This window comes from Piliocolobus tephrosceles, chromosome 19 (genome assembly GCF_002776525.5).
Source record: "Piliocolobus tephrosceles isolate RC106 chromosome 19, ASM277652v3, whole genome shotgun sequence".
Taxonomy (NCBI): Eukaryota; Metazoa; Chordata; class Mammalia; order Primates; family Cercopithecidae; genus Piliocolobus; species Piliocolobus tephrosceles.
In genome coordinates, this window is record NC_045452.1 from 44,619,122 (window position 1) to 44,642,422 (window position 23,301).

General features: G+C 47.6%; 1 protein-coding gene and 1 non-coding gene across 3 annotated transcripts; both read left to right on the forward strand.

Annotated features, from left to right (window-relative positions):
• The first annotated feature begins 9,077 nt into the window (after nucleotides 1-9,077).
• KCNE1 (potassium voltage-gated channel subfamily E regulatory subunit 1) lies at nucleotides 9,078-22,057 on the forward strand. 2 transcript variants are annotated; one of them, XM_023191005.2, is made up of 3 exons: nucleotides 9,078-9,183; nucleotides 9,976-10,058; nucleotides 19,053-22,054. In XM_023191005.2, the coding sequence occupies exon 3, from the start codon at nucleotides 19,094-19,096 to the stop codon at nucleotides 19,490-19,492; it is 399 nt and encodes a 132-aa protein (XP_023046773.1). In that variant the 5' UTR covers nucleotides 9,078-9,183; nucleotides 9,976-10,058; nucleotides 19,053-19,093; the 3' UTR covers nucleotides 19,493-22,054. The 2 variants fall into 2 exon arrangements, with proteins under 2 accessions (XP_023046773.1, XP_023046770.1); XM_023191002.1 differs by lacking the exons at nucleotides 9,078-9,183; nucleotides 9,976-10,058 and adding an exon at nucleotides 12,923-13,348 and having other exon boundaries at nucleotides 19,053-22,057.
• Nucleotides 12,496-12,623, forward strand: LOC111527411. Its single transcript, XR_002726657.1, has one exon. It is a non-coding gene; the product is annotated as a small nucleolar RNA SNORA11 (small nucleolar RNA).
• Nucleotides 22,058-23,301: the final 1,244 nt, after the last annotated feature.

Consider the following 23,301-nt stretch of genomic DNA (forward strand, 5'->3'; position numbering starts at 1 on the left):
AGACTGAGTCCACTGAACTGCAGCGACGTTGGCCACCCCTTCCCATGGAGGTCTCCGTCCCAGGAGAGAACAGAGTTTTGTCCATGTAACCCTGGCTGGAGCTGCTGAAATTCCCACAGGGAGGCCCCACCCAGTGAGGAGGATTGGATCTGGGTCCCACTTAAAGAAGCAGTGTGGCCACGATCTGGCACAGCGCCTGTGCTACGTTGTGGGAGACTCCTCCTCGTCTGGACTGCCTGGACTTCCCGGAGCTGGCAGGCGAGAATGGCTGAGTCAACTGAACCGCAGAGATGGTGGCTGCCTCTACTCATGAGAGCTCGGTCCATCTCAGGCTGACTCCAGGCTGTCACCACTGGCTGGCAGAAATTCCAGGGCCTTAACTTGTGAAGTGCTGTGTAAACGGGGCCTGGAGAGCAATGCTGTTTGGTTCCCTGGATTCAGCTCTCTTCCTAGGGAAATATGTAAGTGGATCCCCTGCCTTGCCGGGATTCCTTGGGCTGGAGTATGTAAAACTCCAGGGTCTTTGTGTGTGCCTGAGTAGCGGCTCTGCCATGACTGCACAGCTCTGTGTGTCTGACCCAAGGCCCTGGTGGCACGGGCTCATGACGGGATCTCCCGATCTGCGGGTTGCAGAGATCCATGGGAGAAGCCTGGCTTTCCAGGTGGTGTCGCACAGTCATTCACCACTTCCCTCTGCTGGAGTTGGGGGTTCCTTTGGCTCCCTGTGGCTCTCAGGTGGACCGTTTTCCCAGTCTGCTTTTCTTCATTCTCCATGGGTCTAGTTGTCTGACTAGTCAGTCCGAGTGGGACTGAGAATCTGGGTATTTTAGTTGACGGTGCCGGATTCACTGGCAGTTTTCATTCCTCTCCATGAGTGCCGCGGACTGCAGCTGCGTCTAATCGGTCATCTTGGCCCCTCAATCTTACTTTTCTAAAACCTTGGTCTCTAGGCAGCAGTGAGGCACTATGACTGTCTTTCGGGGCCCCACCCTAGTTCCTGACTTTAAGCAAGTACTTGATTCCTGTCTGCCATCTTGGCGGGACATCTTGGGACTGCCCAGCAGAGGCCAAACTCCCTGCTGATTTCAGACAAAGAGCCCAGTAGGTCAGAGGCTTCTGGCAGTGTCTCTTCTGCTTCTGTTGAGCCAGACATCCCTTTTTAGCTTTCTATTTTTATACCTACCTGTCATGGCTTTGTGTTCAGAGCTGAGAGATGGATCAAAGCATGAACTCATTGAGCTGTCTTGCCCAGACAGCTTCCCTATCTTTCTTGTTTTTCTTCCCTGTCTTTCTTATTCTGTCTTCCCTATTCTTATTCTTGTCTTCCCTATCTTTCTTATTTTCAGTTCACTGCCTTGTTGCAGAGGGATTTAAAGAAGCTATTTTACTTCATCACACTGACACTGAGTCAAACAGAGCGGGCATTCTTCTCATCTGAGTGACCAATGAGATAAACAAGAAATAAAGAGCTCAAAGTACTTCAGCTCAGGTTTAGTGGATGGAAGGCTAGCTGCAGAGCCTGAGCCCCGTGCAAGGCTGCAGACCCCCATCTCAGTTTAGTCTTTGGGTCACTCTTCTTTCCAAGAGAAATGGGACACTGAGCAATCATGGCATTTATCAAAGATAATTCCCTTGCCTAGGTTACCCATTGCTTATGATTCTTTGGGCATCTTGTGATTTCTAGAAGGACAAATCAGGGGAGAAAAGGTCTGATCTTTCATGGCAACAGATTTTAATTTAGATACTGTCATTCACACTTATTCCTCCTGCTTACCTTCCTAGTCCAAATTTCCAGGCCCCAACATTCCACTGAATTCAATTAGACTGATGAAATGTTCACTTAGCTCTATTGTGCTCAGGCACCCCGAGGTGGCACAATGTGGTTTACAATTAGTCCAGGAAGTGGGGGATCCCCCAAATCATGGATAGATGAGTAACCAGTTATCCACATGAGAAATACCTGTGAACCTTTTTACGTACCAGGCAACTTTCTGATCACAGTAGAGACCTGAAAGGCCAATCATTTGATAGAACTTGTTCCTTGGGAGCTTATAGCTTAGAAGAGCTGATGTGGTCATCAATGGCCAACCTGTGAGGTGGAAAATGAAGTAGAAAATGGACCACCCAAAGACAGATGGAAGAGGGTCTGACTAGGTCAGGAAATCAGCCTGGAAACTTTCAGATTCCTAGAAAAACTTGATCCAGGCTGAGCTTTGGTGGGGGCTTCAGGGATGAAAAAAGAGGAATAGTTCTAAGAGCAATGTGGATCCCAAGGCAGTAGTCAGAGGGGCCACCTTGCTGCTGTTGGAGTCTATACATCTGGCCCAGCAGGCAGAGATCACTTCTGCCGGGAAGTCTTTGGAGATGTGGGCGGGGGATGTGTTGGTGAGAGGAGGGGTGTTAGGCATTTTAGCTCCGCTCTGCATTGTGGGCAATTTTTTGATTGACATACGTTTGATTTGTGCCCTACACCCTATCCATATAGGGACTCAATAAATACTGAATTGAAGTGACTAGATATCAAAGGCTCATTGAGAAAAAATTTAAGAAAAGGGGTCTAAGTTCAGATTAGATCATTACTTAGAATAAGGATTCAGTTTGAAAATCATGGTTGTCATCAAAATATTTTATACTTAAGCATTTATTTTTTTGAAATTTGCTTTTCAAATTTTCTAAAAATTTCATTTGAATATGTTTCCTCTCATCCTTCTTTGAGTCATGCTAGACACCACCTCTGTTATATCCATTTATTCATTTACTGCCCATAGAGGACCATGCCAACCCACATCCATCCAGACTTCCAGGCCTAAGGTTCTGGCTGAAATGACACAGAAACCATGGCAATGGCTATGGACAGTCCTGTTTCTAGAAAGTGACCTTCACACACATTCCCACAAAGGCTGCCTGTGCTTGTTTTAAATTCAGGGTTACCAATGTCCTTCCATTTCAGGGACTTCAGTCACAAGAGTGCTTCTATGTTATCAGGAATTGGAGGTACACCAAAATAATATCAAATATGCAAGGAACTAAAGAGATGCTAATCTCATTCCTGCATCTCCTGGTTCTCTGGCTGAGTAAAACACCCAGCATATTGTTACCTTTGCAATTTAAAAATCCACAGCATTTAAAAGGATTATACCTATGTCTGTGTAAACTAGGGTGATTGAGGTTTAAAAAAAACCATAAAGGCAATGTTTATCTTTAAATGTCAAACATTGTGCGAGAAGATTTAGTGTTCTTTCCTACCCATGAATAACATTCCAGACTGTAATTAATTTATCCATGTTCCTATCAGCGCAGCATTATTCTGGGACAAAAAGCAGGTGGAGAGTGACAGAGGGGGTGGGAACACTGTTATTTCTTTCGGAAAAGCTTTCTTGATTGGATTTGTGCTCTTTTCATAACAATGTGAAGGTTGTGGTTATTTGTCAACTGCAAGGGCAGCTGTAATGCCCGAACCTGTGGGTCTATAGCCAACTGCATCTCATCTTCCCTGGGTGACTTGAGGGTGCTGTGAATTAGTGCCAATGACCCCAAGACCTGGGCAGAGGCAGCCTAAATGACCACATTAACGGACAGTCTTGCTATCCACCAGTCAGGCAGCATTCAGTGGCGTTTTTTTGGGCACAGTGCACAGTAGAGACCCATGAAAGTGATGCTATGCGGTTGAGTTTGTCTAATGGAGAAAACAGTCCTTCCCCTAAATCAGGGGTTGCTAATGTGGCAGCCACCAATCGCCAACATATCAGGGGTCTAGAGAGCTCTTGAACTGTAGAACAAATGTTGCGCATGTGTGCATTGGGGTGGGCGGGGGCAGGATGGTGGAGGAGAGCCATAGTTTTTTCTCAAATTCACAAGAAGAATCTGAAAAAACTTAATAACCATTGCTCTAAAATGATAAACAGAACTTACATATCTGACATAGCCAAAAAGCACTTGCAACACAACTAATTAGCAAGGTCAAAGCAATTCAATGAGGAGAAGAGTTCTCAGATATGCCAAGGGAAGAAACAGCTAGCTGGGTAAGGCGTTTTACGGAAAGAAGGTCCTGGAACAGAGTGACAAACCCTACACCTACAGAACCAGGCAGGCCGTTCAGCACAGGAGCCTGCTGAGTGTCCTTGTGGAGGAGAATGTGGAGTAGCGGGGCCGGTGGTAAACTCTGGTTTGCATTTTGTATAGGAAGCTGACAGCGTCAGCATCCGTTTCTGCCAGTTGGCTACTCTGCCAAAAGTGGGCATGATGTTTCTAGATCCCCTGAATGTTGTTGAATACGAGAGCTCTCAATTCTTACATCTTAAAAGTGAATTCAAAATTAAAGTGAACGAACAGACCCTATGCCTAGAGGCTCAGAGCTGGTCAGGGTGCCCATTCTCAGACCTTTGCTGGGGAGCTGAGGTTTGAAAAACTCCTGGGTCCCGTTTGGTGGCAGGCATCAGCCTGTGCTGTGTAAAACTGGAAACAGAGGCTAGACTCATGAAGAAGGGTCTGGAAGGGGGAAAGGTGAGTCATGTACAACGAATGGAGGCACCTCGGTTGCTGGTCTAGAAGCTCCCATAGAGGGGCAGAGTAGTGGGGAATGGAGTCGGTGAGCTGGAACATCCTGCAGGGCTCCAAACAGGTTGTGGCTGGTTTCTTTTTGGAACCAGAGCAATCCTCTAGGAAGTCTTAGGGGAATGCCAGGAGGCCACACGTGGCGCTTGGGAGGGACGCTTCTCACATATAGCACTTATTCCTAGGCAAAGAGAGTCCCAGGAGGAAACTGACACAGGCCACCTATGACCAAGCAAATCAGACAGGGAAATGTTGGTCAAAGAAGGGGGACAGAAGAGACTGAGGAGCAATAAATGGCTCTCACAAGACATGGATGTGTTAAGCCACCGTGTGGGATGGGGACTGACCTGTGGACAGCACTGGGTCGGGGAGTTGACACACCAGGTGACTGGGTGGGGTCTCTTTCATCATTCTGTTCCCCATCACCTGTCACTGGGGGGGCAGGATGGGGACTTCAGGGCCCTTGCTCCCCTTAGACTTTCTCATGGGGGGGAAATATTTTGCTTTTAGCATAACAGCACTCAGTTTATGCTCTGCTGCTGCTAAAGATTGTTTGCCTTTAGGGGTGTGTCTTGCTGAAGATCTAGAAGCCCCAGGGAAATGAGAGTTGTCCCTGAGGATAGTAGAAACCACAGGGTAAAGGACTGAAAAAACAACAAAGGGCAAGGCACAATGGCTCATTCCCATAGCCCCAACACTTTGGGAGGCCAAGGCAGGAGGATCACTGGAGGCCAGAAGTTCGAGACCAGCCTGAGACTCCCATCTCTACAAAAATTTTTTTTTACTAGCCAAGGCATGGTGATGCACAACTGTAGTTCCAGCCACTCAGGAGGCTGAACTGGGAGAACGTCTTGAGCCAGGAGTTCGAGGTTGCAATGAGCAATGAACGCACCACTGCACTCCAGCCTGGGCAGCAGAGTTAGACCTTGTCTAAGGAAAAAGAAAAAGGCAACAAAAGAGGGGCCAAAGGGCAAGGAATGTCCCCAGGCTAAGACAGGGGCCTCTGGACACCAACTGAAGGGCAGCCAGAGGGAAGAGTAAAGAACCGTGCACATGACCCTGCATACTAGATGGGTTACACTGCAGGTCTGTTCTTTCTGGTAACAGGCTGAGCCTTTCTTCCTCCATTATCCCGTGAGCAGAGTTAGGAACAAAAGCAGGACATTCAGCTTTCAAGTTAAGACTTGAGATTTTCCTAAGAAAGGATGAGAAGTGCCTGGAGCTTTGGCTTTGATGTCACATGCACTGAGATGGGAGCTCATGAAAAATGAAGATAAACCCACTGAGAGGGGCAGGGAGCCATGCTCACCACCCCTCTAGCAAAGCGACCAAGAGAAAAAGAGGAAGGAAGAAAGAGAAATAGAGACAGAAGTGACCCAAGGACTATATGGGCCTATGGTTCTGTTATCATTATTTCAAGATCAATCATACCTATAAAGTGGAGAGAGGCGAGAATGAAAGAGTGAAGGGAGAAGGAAGAAGAAGAAAAAAGGGAAAAAAAGAGAAAACCATTTCAAGTTCATCAAGGATTACAAAATACACTCTTTCTCATCTGTAATCATGTCTTATCATTTCAAAAAGAAAATAACAACCACAGCATCATCATAATAAAATAATTCATCATATGTGGGATAGAGAGGAAGAGGAGACATAAGAACAGCATCACTTACATAAGCCTTTAGTTTCTGACAGTACTTCCATTCATACTGTCTTCACCATAACCAGTTGACAGGTGGGCAGGCATTGTTCCACACTCTGGTGGGAATAACGCTCCCTCCAGCTTATCTGGGCTGCTCTACACATGTTTACCTGGTCTATGAATTGTTACTAAGAGGGTTACATATCAATGCTTGGTGGGACAAACCTTTTGCTTCAATCCATTATCCATTTGGAGAGGTGGGCAGGAGGATACTGCATGTGTACAGCATGACCTTGAGGCGAAAAATCCAGGGAATTTTCACATAAAGTTTACGTAATTTTTCTTAAATATTAAAGTACATAGAGTTTGATATGGTTTGGCTGTGTCCTCACCCAAATCTCCTCTTGAATTGTGATCCAATTGTAATCCCCACGTGTTGCAGGAGGGACTTTGTGGGAAGTGATTGGATCATGGAGGCGGTTCTTCCATGCAATTCTCATGATAGTGAGTGAGTTCTCACGAGATCTGATGGTTTTATAAGGGGCTCTTCCTTCCACTTTGCTCTGCGCTTCTCTCTCCTGCTGCCATGTAAAGAAGGACATGTTTTCGTCCCTTTCGGCCATGATTGTAAGTTCCTGAGGCCTCCTCAGTCATGCTGAACTGTGAATCAATTAAACCTTTTTTCTTTATAAACTACTCAGTTTCAGGCAGTTCTTTATAACAGTGTGAGAACAGACTAATACAGAGTTGTTGCAAAACAAAAAAGGAAGGAAAACATGAAGTAGCATAAATAAGATAATAAATCCCTGATAGGCCTACCACTAATAGACAATGTTAACATGGTGGCGTGCTTCCTTATAGACTTTTGAAATAATGCCTGGCATCTCATATTTACAATTTAGGGCCTTGGGTTTTGTGGGGGGGGGGTTTGTTTTGTTTTCTGTTTTTGTATTTTTCACTTAGCATGATAATATAAAGATCTCCCCTATTGGTTTTTTGTTTGTTTGTTTTGAGTCAGAGTTTCACTCTTGTCACCCAGGCTGGAGTGCAATGGCATGACCTTGGTTCACTGCAACCTCTGCCTCCTGGGTTCAAGTGATTCTCTTGCCTCAGCCTCCCAAGTACCTGGGATCACAGATGCCCACCACCACGCCCAACTAAATTTTTGTGTTTTTAGTAGAGACAGGTTTCACCATGTTGGCCAGGCTGGTCTTGAACTCCTAACCTCAGGTGACCTACCAACCTTGGCCTCCCAAAGTGCTGGGATTACAGGTGTGAGCCACCATGCCTGGCCCCACGTTGTTATAAATTATTTGTAAACATTATTTTAAGGACTCCATATACTATTCTACTATGTAGAATAATATATTTACTAAAATTACCTTTTTTTCTATTTTTACAAGTTTAGATTCTAGTTATTGTAAGTAAAAATACAAAGAACTTTTACATGCATAAGGATTTTTCTACAGCTCTGATCCTTAGAATAAATAGATTTCAGTCTGGGTGCGGTGGCTCACGCCTGTAATCCCAGCACTTTGGGAGGCCTAGGCCAATGGATCATCTGAAGTCAGGAGTTTGAGACCAGCCTGGCCAATATGGCAAAACTCCAACTTTACTAAAAATAACAAAAACTAGCGGGGCATGGTAGTGGGCGCCTGTAATCCCAGCAACTTGGGAGGCTGAGGCAGGAGAATTGCTTGAACCTGGGAGGTGAAGATTGCAGTGAGCCGAGATCATGCCATTGCACTCCAGCCGGGGTGACACAGCGAGACTCTGTCTCAAAAAAAAAAAAAAAAAAGAATAAATAGATTTCACACAGTGCAATTTCATGTCACAGGCTATGAACATTTCAGGACTTTCCAACGTGGCTGTGTGGGTTCGTTTTGCACCCGCACTACAGGGCAATGCTGGTTCTGCCTGGTGCACAGGATACATCGGTACACCCCTTGGAGAGCCTCCAATCACCCTCGTCCCCATGAGAACACCGAGGTCGAAGCCCAGGGAGAAGTGATCTGCCGAGGAAGATCATGGAGGCAGTGACCCTAGAGAATGTCTTCTAGCCCTAGGTCAGGAACCTACCTCTGCGACCCACCTGCAGAGTAGGAACCTGGAGCCTGGACGCCATTCCCCAGAAGGTGCATGGGATTGTCTCTTGGGGACTGCCCCTTCTCACTCTTGCCTGCCATACCCGTGAGCTACAGCTATGAAATTTGCTGGGAAGTCACCTGGATCATTGCACGGTTTGCTCCCTGGAAAAAGACAGCACAGACTGAAAAGCCCCAAGGACGTTAGGTTGTGCGCGCCAAGGCTCGGGTGCCTCCAGCTACTGCCTGCCACCCCGGTCTCCCTCCTGTCTAGTCCACAGCTGCACCCCCAGCTCAGGGCTGCACACTCAGTAAGTAGGTGCTTCATAAATGTTTGCCGAATAGATGTGTGGCCACAGCTGAGGTGCGGGACAAGGCTGAAAGGAGTGGTGAGGGGCGGAGGTTGAGCCGTCTTTGGAGTGATTATGTTCAGAGATATTTGAAGGCTGTCACGTCCGAGGGTGGGGCGTCTCCCAGACGGCCTTTCTCCTGGCTGCAGTAGCTTCCTCTCTGGCAACCTCAAACACTCGCAGGAAGGTAGGTAGATCTGTTGGTTGGTCGGCTTTCTCGATCCTAATGCAGACTTTCTGCCGGCCTTGAGCCTCTGCGACAGGATCCAAAGCGCTTCCTCGCACGCGGCGGCGTTGGTCTGGGGTGCAGGGTTCGGAGGACCCGGGTGGGCCGGGGCTGGTCTGGGGTGGTCCCGGGGGACCCTGGGCTGGGCCGTGAGTGTAGGCGGAGTGGGGCGGGACGCCTGACGGCTCTGGGAGGCCCCGCCTGCCCCCGCTCCTCGCGCAGCGCTCAGGCCCTTAGGAGGTGCCGCCCCGGGGCTGGGCTGTCGGTGGCCTCAGCGCTCGGCAGGCGCACACTCAGCTCCACACCCGGCTCTCCGCATCTCAGACCCGGGTAAGTCAGGGGCTCCCACCTCTGCGGCCCTCTCCCGGGGCGCAAGTGGCCTAGTCGGGCGACCCCGGGGGCCCCTGGAACCTGCGTCTCCGGACGCGCAGCGGGCGCGCTCCAGGCTGGAAGCGCCGAGACCGCCGGAGTGGGAGACGGAATAGGATGATCAGCCTCCTCCCTCCTTTCCTTCTGCCGCTCTCATTTACTTACACAACCAACGCATAGCAAAGCGTCTCACCAACATAGAATAACGAAAACATTCCTCCATTATTAAGTTATGGACATCCTTGTATAATATTTGGAAAACACTGACATGCAACTTTTAAAAGAAAAGAAAGTCAAAACCACTCACGGGGCCTGAGTCCCCACTGTTTTTCACAGACCTTCAGCTTTTTTGGGGGACGAGCTCTTGGGCCTTGACATCTCACTGCGGAAAGGGCATGGGACGCGGAGAACATTACTGATATCTGATATTGATTGTGGTAATGGGAAAAGTGGAGAACTTCAGAAGAAAGTTGACTAAGTAGCAGAGACGTGCGCACGTGCCCGAATCTATTGCATAATACTTTGCCCCCCGGATTTGTCACATTGCTCTATGGGAATTGACCGTTCATTTGAGTCCACATTTAGATTAAGAAGGAGGTTCCAACTCCATTAAAGAAGGATCTTGTCAATAACCATAGCTGTCATTTATGGTCCAGGTGGTGGGGACTTTGCTGAGTTCACAAAGTTGCTTAAATTCAGCCGTGACTCATATTTACAATGACGGGACAAAACCCCTCTGCTTTCTCTGGCCAGTTTCACCCAATCATCAGGTGAGCCGAGGATCCATTGGAGGAAGGCATTATCTGTATCCAGAGGAAATAGTCAAGGATATTCAGGTAGGACCTGCTTTTGACAGGTTATTGGAAAATGGATTGTTTTGAAAATAAAGCTCACTTAGAAGGCATCAGAGGGACTCATTGCTGTCGTCTTAAATCTCTGAGGGTGGGACAGCTCCTGTGTGGTTTTGGTCTTTCTGGTAGTTGAAAGGAACACTTATTATTCATGCGTTCATGCATGCCTGCCTGCATTCGCTGAATGTTTATTGCGCTCTTACCATATGCCAGACTCTGTTCTAGCTGCTTGGGATTCAGTGAAGAACAACCCACGCAAAGATCCCTGCCCGCAATAGCTTGCATTTTCGTGGGAAAGACAAACGGTGAACAATCAACATCATAATTAAGAAAACTTTATTTTATTGGAAGGTGATACGGACTATGGAAAAGGAGGAGGGAAAAAAGGTTAAGAGTTACTGGGAGTGTGGTAAGGAGGGAAGAAAATTGTGCTCTACTATTAACGATCAGTGACTGCCCAAATTTTTTTAGAAATAAGGTGGGTTGCAGAGAGAGATATATATATATGAAGACTGTAAATCTTAATATACAAAATGAATAACAAAATACATTAATAATATAAATATAAATAATATAAAATTTAATATATAAAAACATACTATATTGCAAGAGGTTTTGTTTTGATTACTCAATAATCTATTTCCAGAGCATAGTATACCTTATCAATTCTTCACTCATTTTCCCATTGTAGTGGTATTGAATCTAATACTTTGCATTCCCACTTAATTCGGGAAAACCTTACTGAAATATTCTGGGTTCTGGAGTGGGATCAAAGGTAAGCAAGATGGTCTCTGTCCTTTGGGACCTCCTGGGAGAAAATGCCCAGACAAGTCTACAAATGATTAGAAGTTAGAATATGACCGGCACTGTAGGAGAGATATATACAAAGGGTCAAAGAAGGGGAGGGGATTCTGGATCAGGGTCAGACACAGTGTGGATATGAGCTGGCATTTGAAGGACCAGTAGAATTTTAAGAGGGGAATATGGTGGGAATGCCTCACCTACAGAGAGAACAGCAAACATAAAACAAGAGACCGGGCACAGTGACTTACGCCTGTAATCCTAACACTTTCAGAGGCCAAGGTGGGCAGATCACTTTAGCACAGTCATGCTGAGCCTGGGCAACATGGCAAAACCCCGTCTCTACTAAATATACAAAAAGTAGCCAGGCATGGTGCCATGCACCTGTAAACCCAAACTACTCAGGAGGCTGAGGCATGAGAATCACTTAAACCCAGGAGGCGGAGGAGGTTGTAGTAAGTCAAGATCGTGCCACTGCACCCCAGCCTGAGCAATAGAGCGAGACTTGGTCTCTAAAATAAAATAAAATAAAATAAAATAAAGCAAGAGCTAGGGAGGCCAGGGGCTGATTCCATGCTGCACAAAGACCTCAGATATATACTCAAGGTAGATTCCATCATTCCCACTGTTCAGATGAGGAAACTGAGGCTCCCCGGATTTATCTCATTTGCTGGAGATGAGAGTCCTTCCTTCCCTCCTGATGTGTGACCTTAGCTGTCATTCACTATCCATCCCCAAACGCCCACCCATGTTTTCATATTGAGTTTGATGGAGTCTCCTCACCAGCTTGCTGGCCTGACTCCCTGAGTATTCAGTGTTTATATTCCCATTCTTCACACCCCAGACTCTCTCTCTATTACCCACAGAGAGGTCTAGGAAGCTCCTCTTAAAAGCGCCAGACTCAAGCCACACTCCACGTCCCGCTGGGAGGTGGCAGGAAACACTTTTCTGATCAGAGAGGACAGTCTGATTCTGGGCCTCTGGACAGTTTTATCCTGATTCCTTGAGAGACTCTGGACACCTTAGTGCCCATTGACACTGGGGAAAGAGGAAGGATAGAAGACCAGACAAAGCCAGCCAAGTGCCTGGAAGCATCTGGTGGCCCTGGGTGGCTTCTTTTCTGCTAGGAGGGAGATATGTTTCCAGAATTTGGACATAGTGCTGTGATAAAGATGAAAACAATAGACAGTTGGTTCCAAGGACAATTGACTCAGAATTCTTGGCTCGATAAGATCATATTCACCAAAATGAGGCTTATCCATCATTGCTTTTACCCTGATTCTGCTTCTTAAAACAAATGAGACCAAATGATGATGTTAAGACTGGATGCTCTTTTGAAGAAATGCTTAAGGAGTCCTGTCAAGCATGATAAAAATACCCACAGTCAACCTAGGGAAGTAAGTTAAGGAGCCCTGTAGTTTATCTAGGATTGACCTGGGGCTGGAACCCAGATTCCTGAGCTCTGACTCTGACCTTCCTGTCTGCCCTACTCACCCCTAGAATCTATTCCTTTTAGAAGAAAGCTTGGAGTCAGCCACAAGAACCTTACCCAATCACTGAATGCTTGAGAAAGAATGATCAGGACCTGGGAGAATTTGCTAATAATAATAAAAGAATGAGAGGGGTGCACTCAGGGCAGGGGGCTTGAAGAACGGCTCCTCTGTTTACAACACACTCAACAGGGGTCTGAGGTCACAGTGATGAGAGGCCCAAACTTGTGGCCTCCCCATGAACAAATGCCCTACTCATGTCCCCTGCAGGATCAATGGGACAGGGCTCAATATTGGGAGGAAGGCTGCAGTATTTACTGGGGAAGCCTGCTGTCTACAGCCTGCCCAGTTTATGCACGGACAGGCCACAGTTGGTCTTAGAAATAAAGGCTTTGGAAAATTAAAAAAAGAAAGAAAGAATGAGAGTTTCCCATGATGGGAAAGCTTCTGTTCTGAAAGCTTCCAGGCTGTTATCAGTGCTGATAGGCGACACAGCCAGAGCACGTGGGAGAAGTCAGAAGAGGTGGTGTGTGCCCGGAGGAGGCGCCACCCACTGCCCTCTTCTCCCCTGGGTTCAGCTGGGGGCCTTATGGAACTTCAGGGTGCTGGAGGCCCCGTTGGTCTCCATTTGCAGGTGTCTCACTCAGCGCAGCTGCCCAGAGCCCTGTGTCCTGAGTGAGTTCCAGTAGGCCAGCAGCTCTGGGTCTAAGCTTTTAAGGAAAAAAAAAAAAAAGCACTACCCTTGATTAGGGGCAGCATTCATATCTCACATCCAGGTAGAAGCAGAAATGGCCAGGAATCCACCCCACTTTCTGGGCCCAACGAGGCCACAGTTTGAGAATATTCAGCACAGGCTGAGCATCAAATGGATTTTGAACATCTCTGGCTGCTACCGTTTCTGCCTCCCCCGTTGCTTTACTCACTGTGCAAGCTACAAAAAGCTGAGGGGACAGGAACAGGGATGACTTCTGATGGCATGTTCAGGTAAGCAGCCAACCCCCATTTGGTTGGATCCAATGCTACCTGATGAAAGGGGCCTAGTCCTCAGCTATTTTGAGCCTGCTTCCTCTGTACAAGGCCCTGGGAATTGCTCTTTTCTATACTAATAAAATGTGAGTCAATAGCTAAGAGATGACATTTTAGACGTATTTTTGGTTGGTTGTTTTTGTTTGTATTTATTTTTTTAAGTTCCAGGTACAAGTGCGGGATGTGCAGGTTTGTTACAGACATAAACATGTGCCATGATGGTTTGCGGCACCTGTCAACCCATCACCTAGGTATTTAGCCCAGCATGCATTAGTTCTTTTCCCTATTGCTCTTCCCCACCCACCTTCCCCCGACAAGCCCCAGTGAGCGTTGTTGCCCTCCCTCTGTCCATGTGTTCTCATTGTTCAGCTCCCACTTAATTTAAGTGAGAATATGCGGTGTCTGGTTTTCTGCTCCTGCGTTAATTTGCTGAGGATATGTATTTCTGATAGGAGAGATTACTTTTGGCAAGCCATCTCATCTCTAAGGAGCCGCGTTTTCTGAAAAATAAGATTGTTGGATCAGTTGCTCTCCCACTCTGTTTGAGTCCAACCATCTGAAAGTGCAGCCATGGGGCATGTAGGTGCTTCGGCATCATGTATAATGGAACTGAACCTAGAGAATCTGATATAAAATCCCAAATGACAGGCAGATCCAGACTCTGTCATTTACACCATGCTGACTATTAAGAAGACATTGCCAAACTCATTTTGAGACTCATTACACAAAAATACCATGGCGACCCAGCCTGCAGGCATTGGGGGTAGGGAGGACATTCAGCAAAAGCAATGCAATAAATTACATGTAAAGTTTTTAAAAATTCTTTAAAAATATAGGGTTGTTATTTGAAAGGCAGTTAATTAGCTTGACTTAAGCTCTGACAGGTGAATTGTAATTGAAGGCACCAGCGTGCGTGAGAGTGGGGACAGCTGAGGTTACACTGAAGACTGGAGAGTTTCTTTCTGCAATTTCTCTTCAGACTGTATCAGAGGCAAACAATGCCAAAGAAAGAAAATATAACATACAAACAAAGTTTGAAAAATAGTCAGTGAAATCATATTTTTACATTCTTGCAAAATTCTTCCAGGTACCCTGCAGCACAAAAGGCTGATTTGTCAGTTTCCTAGGGTCCCACACCACAGCCCAGTGGTTCTCAATCTTGGCTACAAATTAGGGTCATTTGGGAGGTTTCTAAAAAGTCTCTGAATCAGGCAGGAACCCAGACCAAGGACATTAAAATCTCTGGAGGTGAGATCCAGGGACCAATATTTTCTAAAGGCTCCCAGTGATTCCAATAGATCACCAAAGCAAGGCCTCCAGACCAGAAGCATTAGCACCACGTAGGCATGTGTTAGGAATGCAGATTCCCAGGCCTGCTCCAGTTCTACCGAATCAGAAACTCTGTAAGTAGAGCCCAGCAATCTGCATTTTTTTTGAGACAGAGTCTCACTCTGTCGCCCAGGCAGGAGTGCAATGGCACAATCTTGGCTCACTGCAACCTCCGTCTCCTGGGTTCAAGTGATTCTCCTGCCTCAGCCTCCCAAGTAGCTGGGACTACAGGTGGCCACCACCATGCCTGGCTAATTTTTGTATTTTTAGTAGAGACGGGGTTTTACCATGTTGGCCAGACTGGTCTCAAACTCCTGACATCAAGTGATCCACCTGCTTCGGCCTCCCAAAGTGCTGGGATTACAGGAGCAATCTGCATTTTAACAAGGTCATTCTAAAGCATTCTAAAAAACAAGGCTGAGGATGGTTTAGGCTTGGGAGTTTCTCAAAGCAGATGTTTCCAGTTGCTTCTTTGGCCATAGGAAAATCCGTCTGGTTCTAAGTAACAAGCCTTCTCGGTGAACTCACTATTATGAATTAATTGCAGACGTTACTCTTACTTTGCTGTACGGATTTATCAGTTTTAAACCAATTAACATGTGGATCTTCAAATGTTGCCTGCCATAATTCTACCCTCACATGGTCATGAAGTTGTAAAGACTCTCTAACAGTAATTGGTGGCAGAATTATTTGCCAATTGTGATCGCTCTGGGTTTTTGGAAATTACATCATAGTATCAGGTCCAGGTCTGTCTGTTTTCTGGGGCAGGGTTTTATGCATTCATAAGTGGTTTCGGGTCATTTAAAAAGAAGTGGTTGAGCGTTGAGTTTGGATCTGTTACCAAACAATTCCTGCCTACCCCAATGATTAGAATGGGGCTAAATGCTAGTTTTGTACAAAAACAAGTACCTGAGTCCCTTGAGCCCAGGCAGCTTCACTCCTGACAGATCTCTGAACAGACTCAAAAGCCTAGAAACCAGGAAAGGCCACAAACAATCTTTGATCCTCATTCATGTCTGATCTCTCCACAAAGTAGGGAAGAGAGCAGCCATGGTCAGCCACAGGAAAGCCAAGTCTAAACCCCCAACGCCCCAAATCCTTGGGCTGCAATTTCTTAACAAGGTAGAAAAACCAATAAACTCCTACCGAGGACCACTGAGTGTGCACCTGCCACGTGCCATGTGCTGTCAGCCACTCTACACACCTGTTCAGTGATTCAACAGCCTGCATATGTTAGTGGTGTTTCTCGCTACTTTGGAGAGAAAAAAAAACTTGACTGAGCAATTCTAAGTATCCTATCCAGGATCATGTGGCCAGGAAGTAGCAAAGCTAGAATCCAAACCTGGGGTAGCAATGGAATCCCTAAATCTGAGCTCTTTCCGCTCCTTACTCCTGCCTTCTGAGACTGTAGTTCATGGTAGGAGATGACTGCCCCTCTGGAAAAGGGAGTCAGTTAAAACTTTGGAGCCAGCTCATTGGCATCTGTTCACTGGAGTAAGCAGGTTATAAAGAGTCAAGCCCCACTGGTCAAAAGGTATTAAGTTCTGGTGGCATCTATTTGATAAACACGCAGGGCAGCTCCTGTATTGCTGTGTGCCCAGCACCGGGCTGGATGGGCAGGAAGGGCATGGGATAAGGGGCCTGGAGATCCTGACCATGATGAGGTTAGCAGGGGTCATAGTGTGCACAGTGATGACCCAGCTCCATACATCAGAGCAGGCTTCAGGAAGGAGGTGAGAGCTGGGCTGAATTTTAAGCATGAGTAGGCATTGCTGAGAAGTTTCATGGGCCAAGAAGAAGGTGCAGTCTGAGCTGGAGATGCACAATGTGTGGAGGCTTTGGGGCCAGCAGGGACCATGGAGCATAGGGTCTGGGCACAGCGGCAACAGTGGAATTGGAGAGGGATGCAGAGGCTCTCAAGTTTAGGGCCGTATCCAGGCGGAAGACCAAGAGTTTCACCTTGAAGGTGGGGAGGAGCCAAGGAAGGCCTTCAAGATGGGAACAGCTGTGATGAGATTGCAGCCATCAGTGAGAGGGATGCAGATTTAGGGGTGACTGGTGTTGCCACTCAACTCACTGAGGAAGGGGCCAGTCTCTGACAGGAGAGGGTGGGGTGTTAACTTCAAGGAACCTGGGGATGGCCAAAGGGAATCGTCTCCTTAACAAGTCTTTGGACACATGACTCTGGAGCTTAAAGAGAGCCCTGGGTCATGGCCATGCAGGTGAGCCTGGAGCAGGTGCGGTCACCCCGGGACAGAGGAGAGTGGGAAGAGAAGAGAGCAGATAACAGAACTCTAAGACACAGCCACAGTTCAGAGACGGGTAGAGGAAGAGGGTCTTGGGAAAGGTACCAGATATCTTCACCTGGTGCTGGGTTCAGGGTATGTTTTACAATTAAGCCAATTCAATGAAGAAATAGCTCTGGGTCTAAGCTGGAGAGGAGCCAGGTTTCTGAGATTATTTGTCCTACACAAGATGATGTGCGATGTCGCAGTCCCCATCCTGGCTGGGAAAGACAGTACCATCCCGGCAAGTGTTGGAATTTGTCTTTCCATAGTGATTCTGGCCATAAACTGTCTTCCCAAACACATCCTTCACCTGTAGTTACAACAGTACCCCCGAGGCCATGTTCTACTCCAGGCCATGTTCTACTTAGCTACTTTAAGCTCCTAAGAAGTGAGTAGGGGACAGGCAGGGTGGCTCATGCCTATAATCCCAGCAATTTGGGAGGCTGAGGTCGGCAGATCCTGTAAGCTCAGGGGTTCAAGACCAGCCTTGGCAACATAGGGCAGCCTCACCTCTGCAAAAAATACAAAAATTAGCCAGGCATGGTGGTACATACCTATAGTCCCATCTACTCTGGAGGATGAGGTAGGAGGATCACCTGAGCCCAGGAGGGTGAGGCTGCAGTGAGCCGAGATCGTGCCACTGCACTCCAGCCTGGGTGACAGAGTGAGACCCTGTCTCAACAAAACAGAAAAAGGAAGAACTGAGTGGGAGCACTTATGTGTGATAAGCTCCCAGCAGCCCCCTCTGGCTCGAGTTTGGAGTGTGACATCAACAACTTGGCCTCTGGGCTTTTGTTGCCCTGCAGGAACTGGAGGTAGAAGCCGGCATTTGCTCAAACCTAAATAAATAAATAGGCAAACAAATAAATAACTGACCTGTTTTTTAGCTTACCAATGATCTCAAGGTCACCTAGATGGGGTTTCCACAGCAAACCAAACCCCTGACAGAATCTCACAGCTACTTGGAGACAATTTTTCCAATTCCCAGGCCCACTCTGAGTATACAGGGACAGTGATATCAAGATTAAATGATAGGGAAAATGTCACTTTCTGCATAGCCAGCGAGTGGTGAATGGAAATAAAAGGCAATCCATGCACCATTGCTCAATCAAGAGAGGGCATCGTGTAGACCCAAGACGGCACACACCATAGACTAGAGAGCATGTCCGCTCACCCCTCTCACCTGAGGTTTTAAGATTGTGTGCGTGTGTGTGCATATGTGTGGGCAGGGAGGGAAAAACAGAGCACAAGTTGCAACACTGGCCTCTTCGAGGGGAGCTCTCTGTGAAATCTCCCTAGACATCGTGGAGTCCACCACGTGACAGCGTGGATTTTTCATTCAGATGAATGTAACTGTTTGTAGAGAGATGCTCCGTGGTGAAACAGACCACTTATTGCACTTTATCTCCAAGGGCGCCCTGGCAGCACCCCAGTCTGACTGGTCGTACATAAGCCCTCAGGAACTAGTTGTATGAGATGCGTGATTTTTTTTAGGTGCATAGAAGGGCAAGGATGGGGATGTTTGTCTCCCCCTTGTTTATGGAGTTAGCAGCCACAGCAGTGTCCATCTTTAGGGGAGAAGGCAGAGAAAAGAAGTGGGTGTTCACAATGGGTTGTATACAACCATTGGAAGTAAAGAAATGCACACACCCAGTACTACCAGTGAGCCACAAAAACACAGTTGTGAGGAAAAGGAAGGAGACTGAATTAGTTGGATGACCAGATACCATTTAGGTAAACCAAAATGCACATGTGACCCCATACGCCACAATATGCAGCACTGCATATTAAAGAAGCTCCTTCTGATGGTCACCTATAGGGGTGGAGATTGGGGGTGGTGGATGGAAATAGAAGGGAATCAATGTATCCATTCATCAATTAAGAGAAGGCATTGCACAGACCCAAGATGGCACACACCATGGGCTGGGGAGCATATCAGCTCACCCCTCTCACCTGAGATTTTTAAATTGTGTACATGTGTGTGCGTAAGTGTGGGTTTTGGCCAATACATACTTTTTGATTTGGGGTTGCATTTTTCCTTTAAGAGGTGTGCCTGGGAAGTTGGAGCTCCAGCAGCGGAACCTTAATGCCCAGGATGATCTTGTCTAACACCACAGCCGTGACACCCTTTCTGACCAAGCTATGGCAGGAGACAGTTCAGCAAGGCAGCAACATGTCAGGCCTGGCCCGCAGGTCCCCCCGCAGTGATGATGGCAAGCTGGAGGCCCTCTACGTCCTCATGGTGCTGGGGTTTTTCGGCTTCTTCACCCTGGGTATCATGCTGAGCTATATCCGCTCCAAGAAGTTGGAACACTCCAACGACCCATTCAACGTCTACATCGAGTCTGATGCCTGGCAAAAGAAGGACAAGGCCTACATCCAGGCCCGGGTCCTGGAGAGCTACAGAGCATGTTATGTTGTTGAAAACCATCTGGCCGTAGAACAACCCAACACACACCTTCCCGAGACAAAGCCCTCCCCATGAACCCCATCACTGGCTAAAACTGGACACGTCCTGCCTGGCAACCTGATTTTCTAATCACATTCCTCTCATACTCTTTATTGTGACAGATACTACTGGATTTCTCTTTGGCTATTGTAAGGTGTGAGGGGTGGGTTAATGACAGTTTCACTGTTTCTCTAAAATCACATTCTTCTGTGATAGACTGTCAGTGGTTCCCCCATATCTGTCCCTGCCTTGCTAAATTTAGCAAAATCCCTGAGGACATGGCCTCTGAGAATAGCAGCTGCATTTCCCAGACTCCCTTGCAGCTACCAAGGTTGTGTGACTAAGCCCTGGCCAGTAGGCATGGAAGTGAAGACTGCAGTGTCTAAGTAATCCTTGGAAAGAAAAGAACGTACTCTTCACTTCCCTTGTCCTGCTTCCCAGTGGCTGGATGTGGAGGAGGTGGAGAGCAGCTCTGAGTCTAGGAAAGAATGGGGCACTCAAAGAGCCATACACATCTGGGCCTGGGCGATGTGGATCCTCCTTACCACCCACCAGGCCAGACGTACAGGAGAGAGAAATCCACTCCACTCTTCCTTAAGCCACTGTTATTCTGATCTCTGTTAAGGTCACAGAATCAGTGCCTTACTGATACACCTGCCTTATAGGACTGAACCTAAAGGGATGACATTTCCATACTTGTCACAAGCACACACCGATTCTGCCCTTGTCACTTCCGTGCTCACTCCTGTGGCTCTATCTTCCTCCTGCCCTTCTGCCTCCCACTCCTCCCTTGCACCCACCCTGCACACATCTCCCCGAAAACACACAGACACATACACTCATATACATAGATACACACACACACACACACACCTCAATCTAGAAAGAACTTGCTTTCTACAGGCCTAAGATGGAGGAGAAAAAAATGCCCCCTTCAGAATGCATACCAAGGAGAAGGTGCTCGGTCACTGTGGGAGTGGGGAGAGATGTCCCCACTCCCCGAGAGCCAGGGGAAGGAGCGGCTGTGGGCAGAGAGGGATACATGGCGCTAGGGTGGCAGGTCCTTTTGAGGTGATGGGCTGGTTTTGTGAGTTGAATCGTACCCCCCAAAAGACAGGTACCTTCAATGTGACCTAATTGGGAAATAGGGTCCTTGCGGATGATCTAGTTGAGATGAGGTCATTGGGGTTGGCCCTCAACCAATATGACTGGAGTCCTTATCGGAAGAGGAAAATTCAGACATAGACGCATAGGGAGGAAACCATGCCGTGACAGAGGCAGAGGGTGCGGTGACATAGCCGCAAACCAGGAAAGCCAAGGATGGATGCACATTCCCATCCCAAGAAGCCAGGAAGAAGCCAGGAAGAAGGCAGGAAGGCTCCTCCCCCACAGGTTTCGGAGGAGGCACAGCTCTGCTTGCATTCAAACTTCTGGCCTCCAGAACTGTGAGTCAGTGAGTATCTGTTGTCGAAGCCACCCAGCTTGGGATACTCTGGCAGCCTACTGCCATACGGTATTGGAATACTGTAGTGAGCTCATGCAGCACCTCTCACCCACCCAGAGATGGAGCTGCTCTGCTTTCCAGCGGGGCACCTGGAGGGGCCACCCCAGCAGATAGAGAGGGACTCCGTTCTGCTACCTGCCTTGAGAGGGTCTCCAGCTGCCATCTGTAGCATCGGAGTCCTCTGCAATGCGACATCCTGAAAGCTCAGCTGCCTGGGCATTCCTGAAGAGTATGGAATATTTAAATGAAACTTTTTTTTAAAATCTGCACATAAGATAAAAGCAGCACGTGTGCATCTTTGGCCATCCTCAAATGGACAGACTTGGTCTTGTGAGGTCCCAGTCCTTGTTTCACATAATAAACACTGGCATGGCTCAGCCCCTGAGTTACCATCTTAGAGATGAGTGGTTCTTTGGGTCTGAAAGTCCGGAGAGAGCTGTGATCTTTGCCCCACCCGAATAATGCATATGGACACCACACCTTGCCTACCGTGTCCAGGGTTCATGACCAGTGGCAGCCGGACTATGCCTGCCGTGTCTCACGGCCCCTATGTGAGCCAGACCCTTCTTAGGCAGTTGTATATTTCCAGACTGAGGCAGGGCAGGTTTGCAGAGAGAGACCCAGAGTGCACGTGACCTGCAGTGTGATCCCTGGCGTGCACTGACTTTGATATTCCAGGCACACGGACAGGCTTTTTATCACCACTTCATTTTCCCCACTAAGATTCCTGTGCCTTTTAAGGCAGAGGGAGATCCCTGTGGCTTTAGTCTTCCCAGGCCTTAAAGGGCCCTTGTCTTCACTCACAAACCTCTTATCTCTTCCTCCCTCCCCTTCCGCTTCATTTTAAAGGGGGAGAGGGAAAAGTAATCGGGAGACAAATTGAACCACATATTTTCAGACACTTGTTACCATATTTTAAAATTCAGCTTCACATACACAGAGTCTTTGCTATGCACCGTGTACTGTTCTAAGCTCTTTAAAAATAGAATCTCAATTATTATTTTGCAAGCAATACCCTATGCATTCATTAGCTAGGACAACAACACTTTTTACAGTGTTGAGATTTCGTTAAAAAATTAAAGCCGTTTACTATGATCTGTGATGTGTGTTCTTAATATCACTATGATACTTCTGGAAGATGGTTATCAGTTCTTGCAATGCTTTGATAAGGCAACCCCATGGACTTGGGAATAAGGAAAGTAAGATTGCATATGGATAATTAAACTCTGCCATTAACACACAGAGTGTCAGAACAGAGAGATGTGGGTCCCTCTGATGCCTGCATATAGAAAGCAAGTGAAGCCCTAGGTGGAGACAATGGCGAATTGTAGCACCCTCCTGCCTTGTAAAGGGCAGGCTGCTGTCAACTCCTGGCATTTGCAGCCAGCAGTGAATGTGGGCACAATCCAGATGGAGCAGGGAATGCGGGCACCATCCGGACGGAGCAGGGAATGTAAGCATCATCCAGACAGAGCAGGGGATGTGGGCACCGTCTAGACAGAGCAGGGAATGTGGGCACCATCTGGGCACCATCTAGACAGAGCAGGGAATGTGGGCACTGTCTAGACAGAGTAGGGAATGTGGGCACCATCCAGATGGAGCAAAGAATATGGGCACCGTCCCGATGGAGCAGGGAATGTGGGCACCATCTAGACACAGCAGGGAATGTGGGCACCGTCTAGACAGAGCAGGGACTATGGGCACCGTCTAGACACAGCAGGGACTGTGGGCACCATCTAAATGGAGCAGGGAATGTGGGCACCATCTGGACAAACTTCTGGATGTTGTTGGAAAAGCTTTGAACTCTTATAATGTTTGCACATTGGCAACTAATTTACTTTTTAAAACTTGAGTGGGTCAAACAAAATATAACCTTGAGCTGGATTCTGCTCAGAGACCACTGATTAACTGCCTGTGCTTTACAGAGGAAGAATAGCCCCCAGGCAGGCCCATGCCACACCTGAGAGACCCGTAAACATACTCAGGGCTCGGGCGTGGTAGCTCACCCTTGTAATCCCAACACTTTGGGAGGCTGAGGTGGGTGGATCACCTGAGGTCAGGAGTTTGAGACCAGCCTGGCCAACATGGCGAAATCCCTTTTCTACTAAAAATACAAAAATTAGCTAGGTGCGGTGGTGGGCACCTGTAATCCCAGCTACTCGGGAGCCTGAGGTGGGAGAATCACTTGAACCTGGGAGGCAGAGGTTGTAGTGAGCCAAGAATGTGCCACTGCATTCCAGCCTGGGCAACAGAGTGAACCTCCATCTAAAAAAAAGGAAGGAAGGAAGGAAGGAAGGAAGGAAGGAAGGAAGGAAGGAAGGAAGGAAGGAAGGAAGGAAGG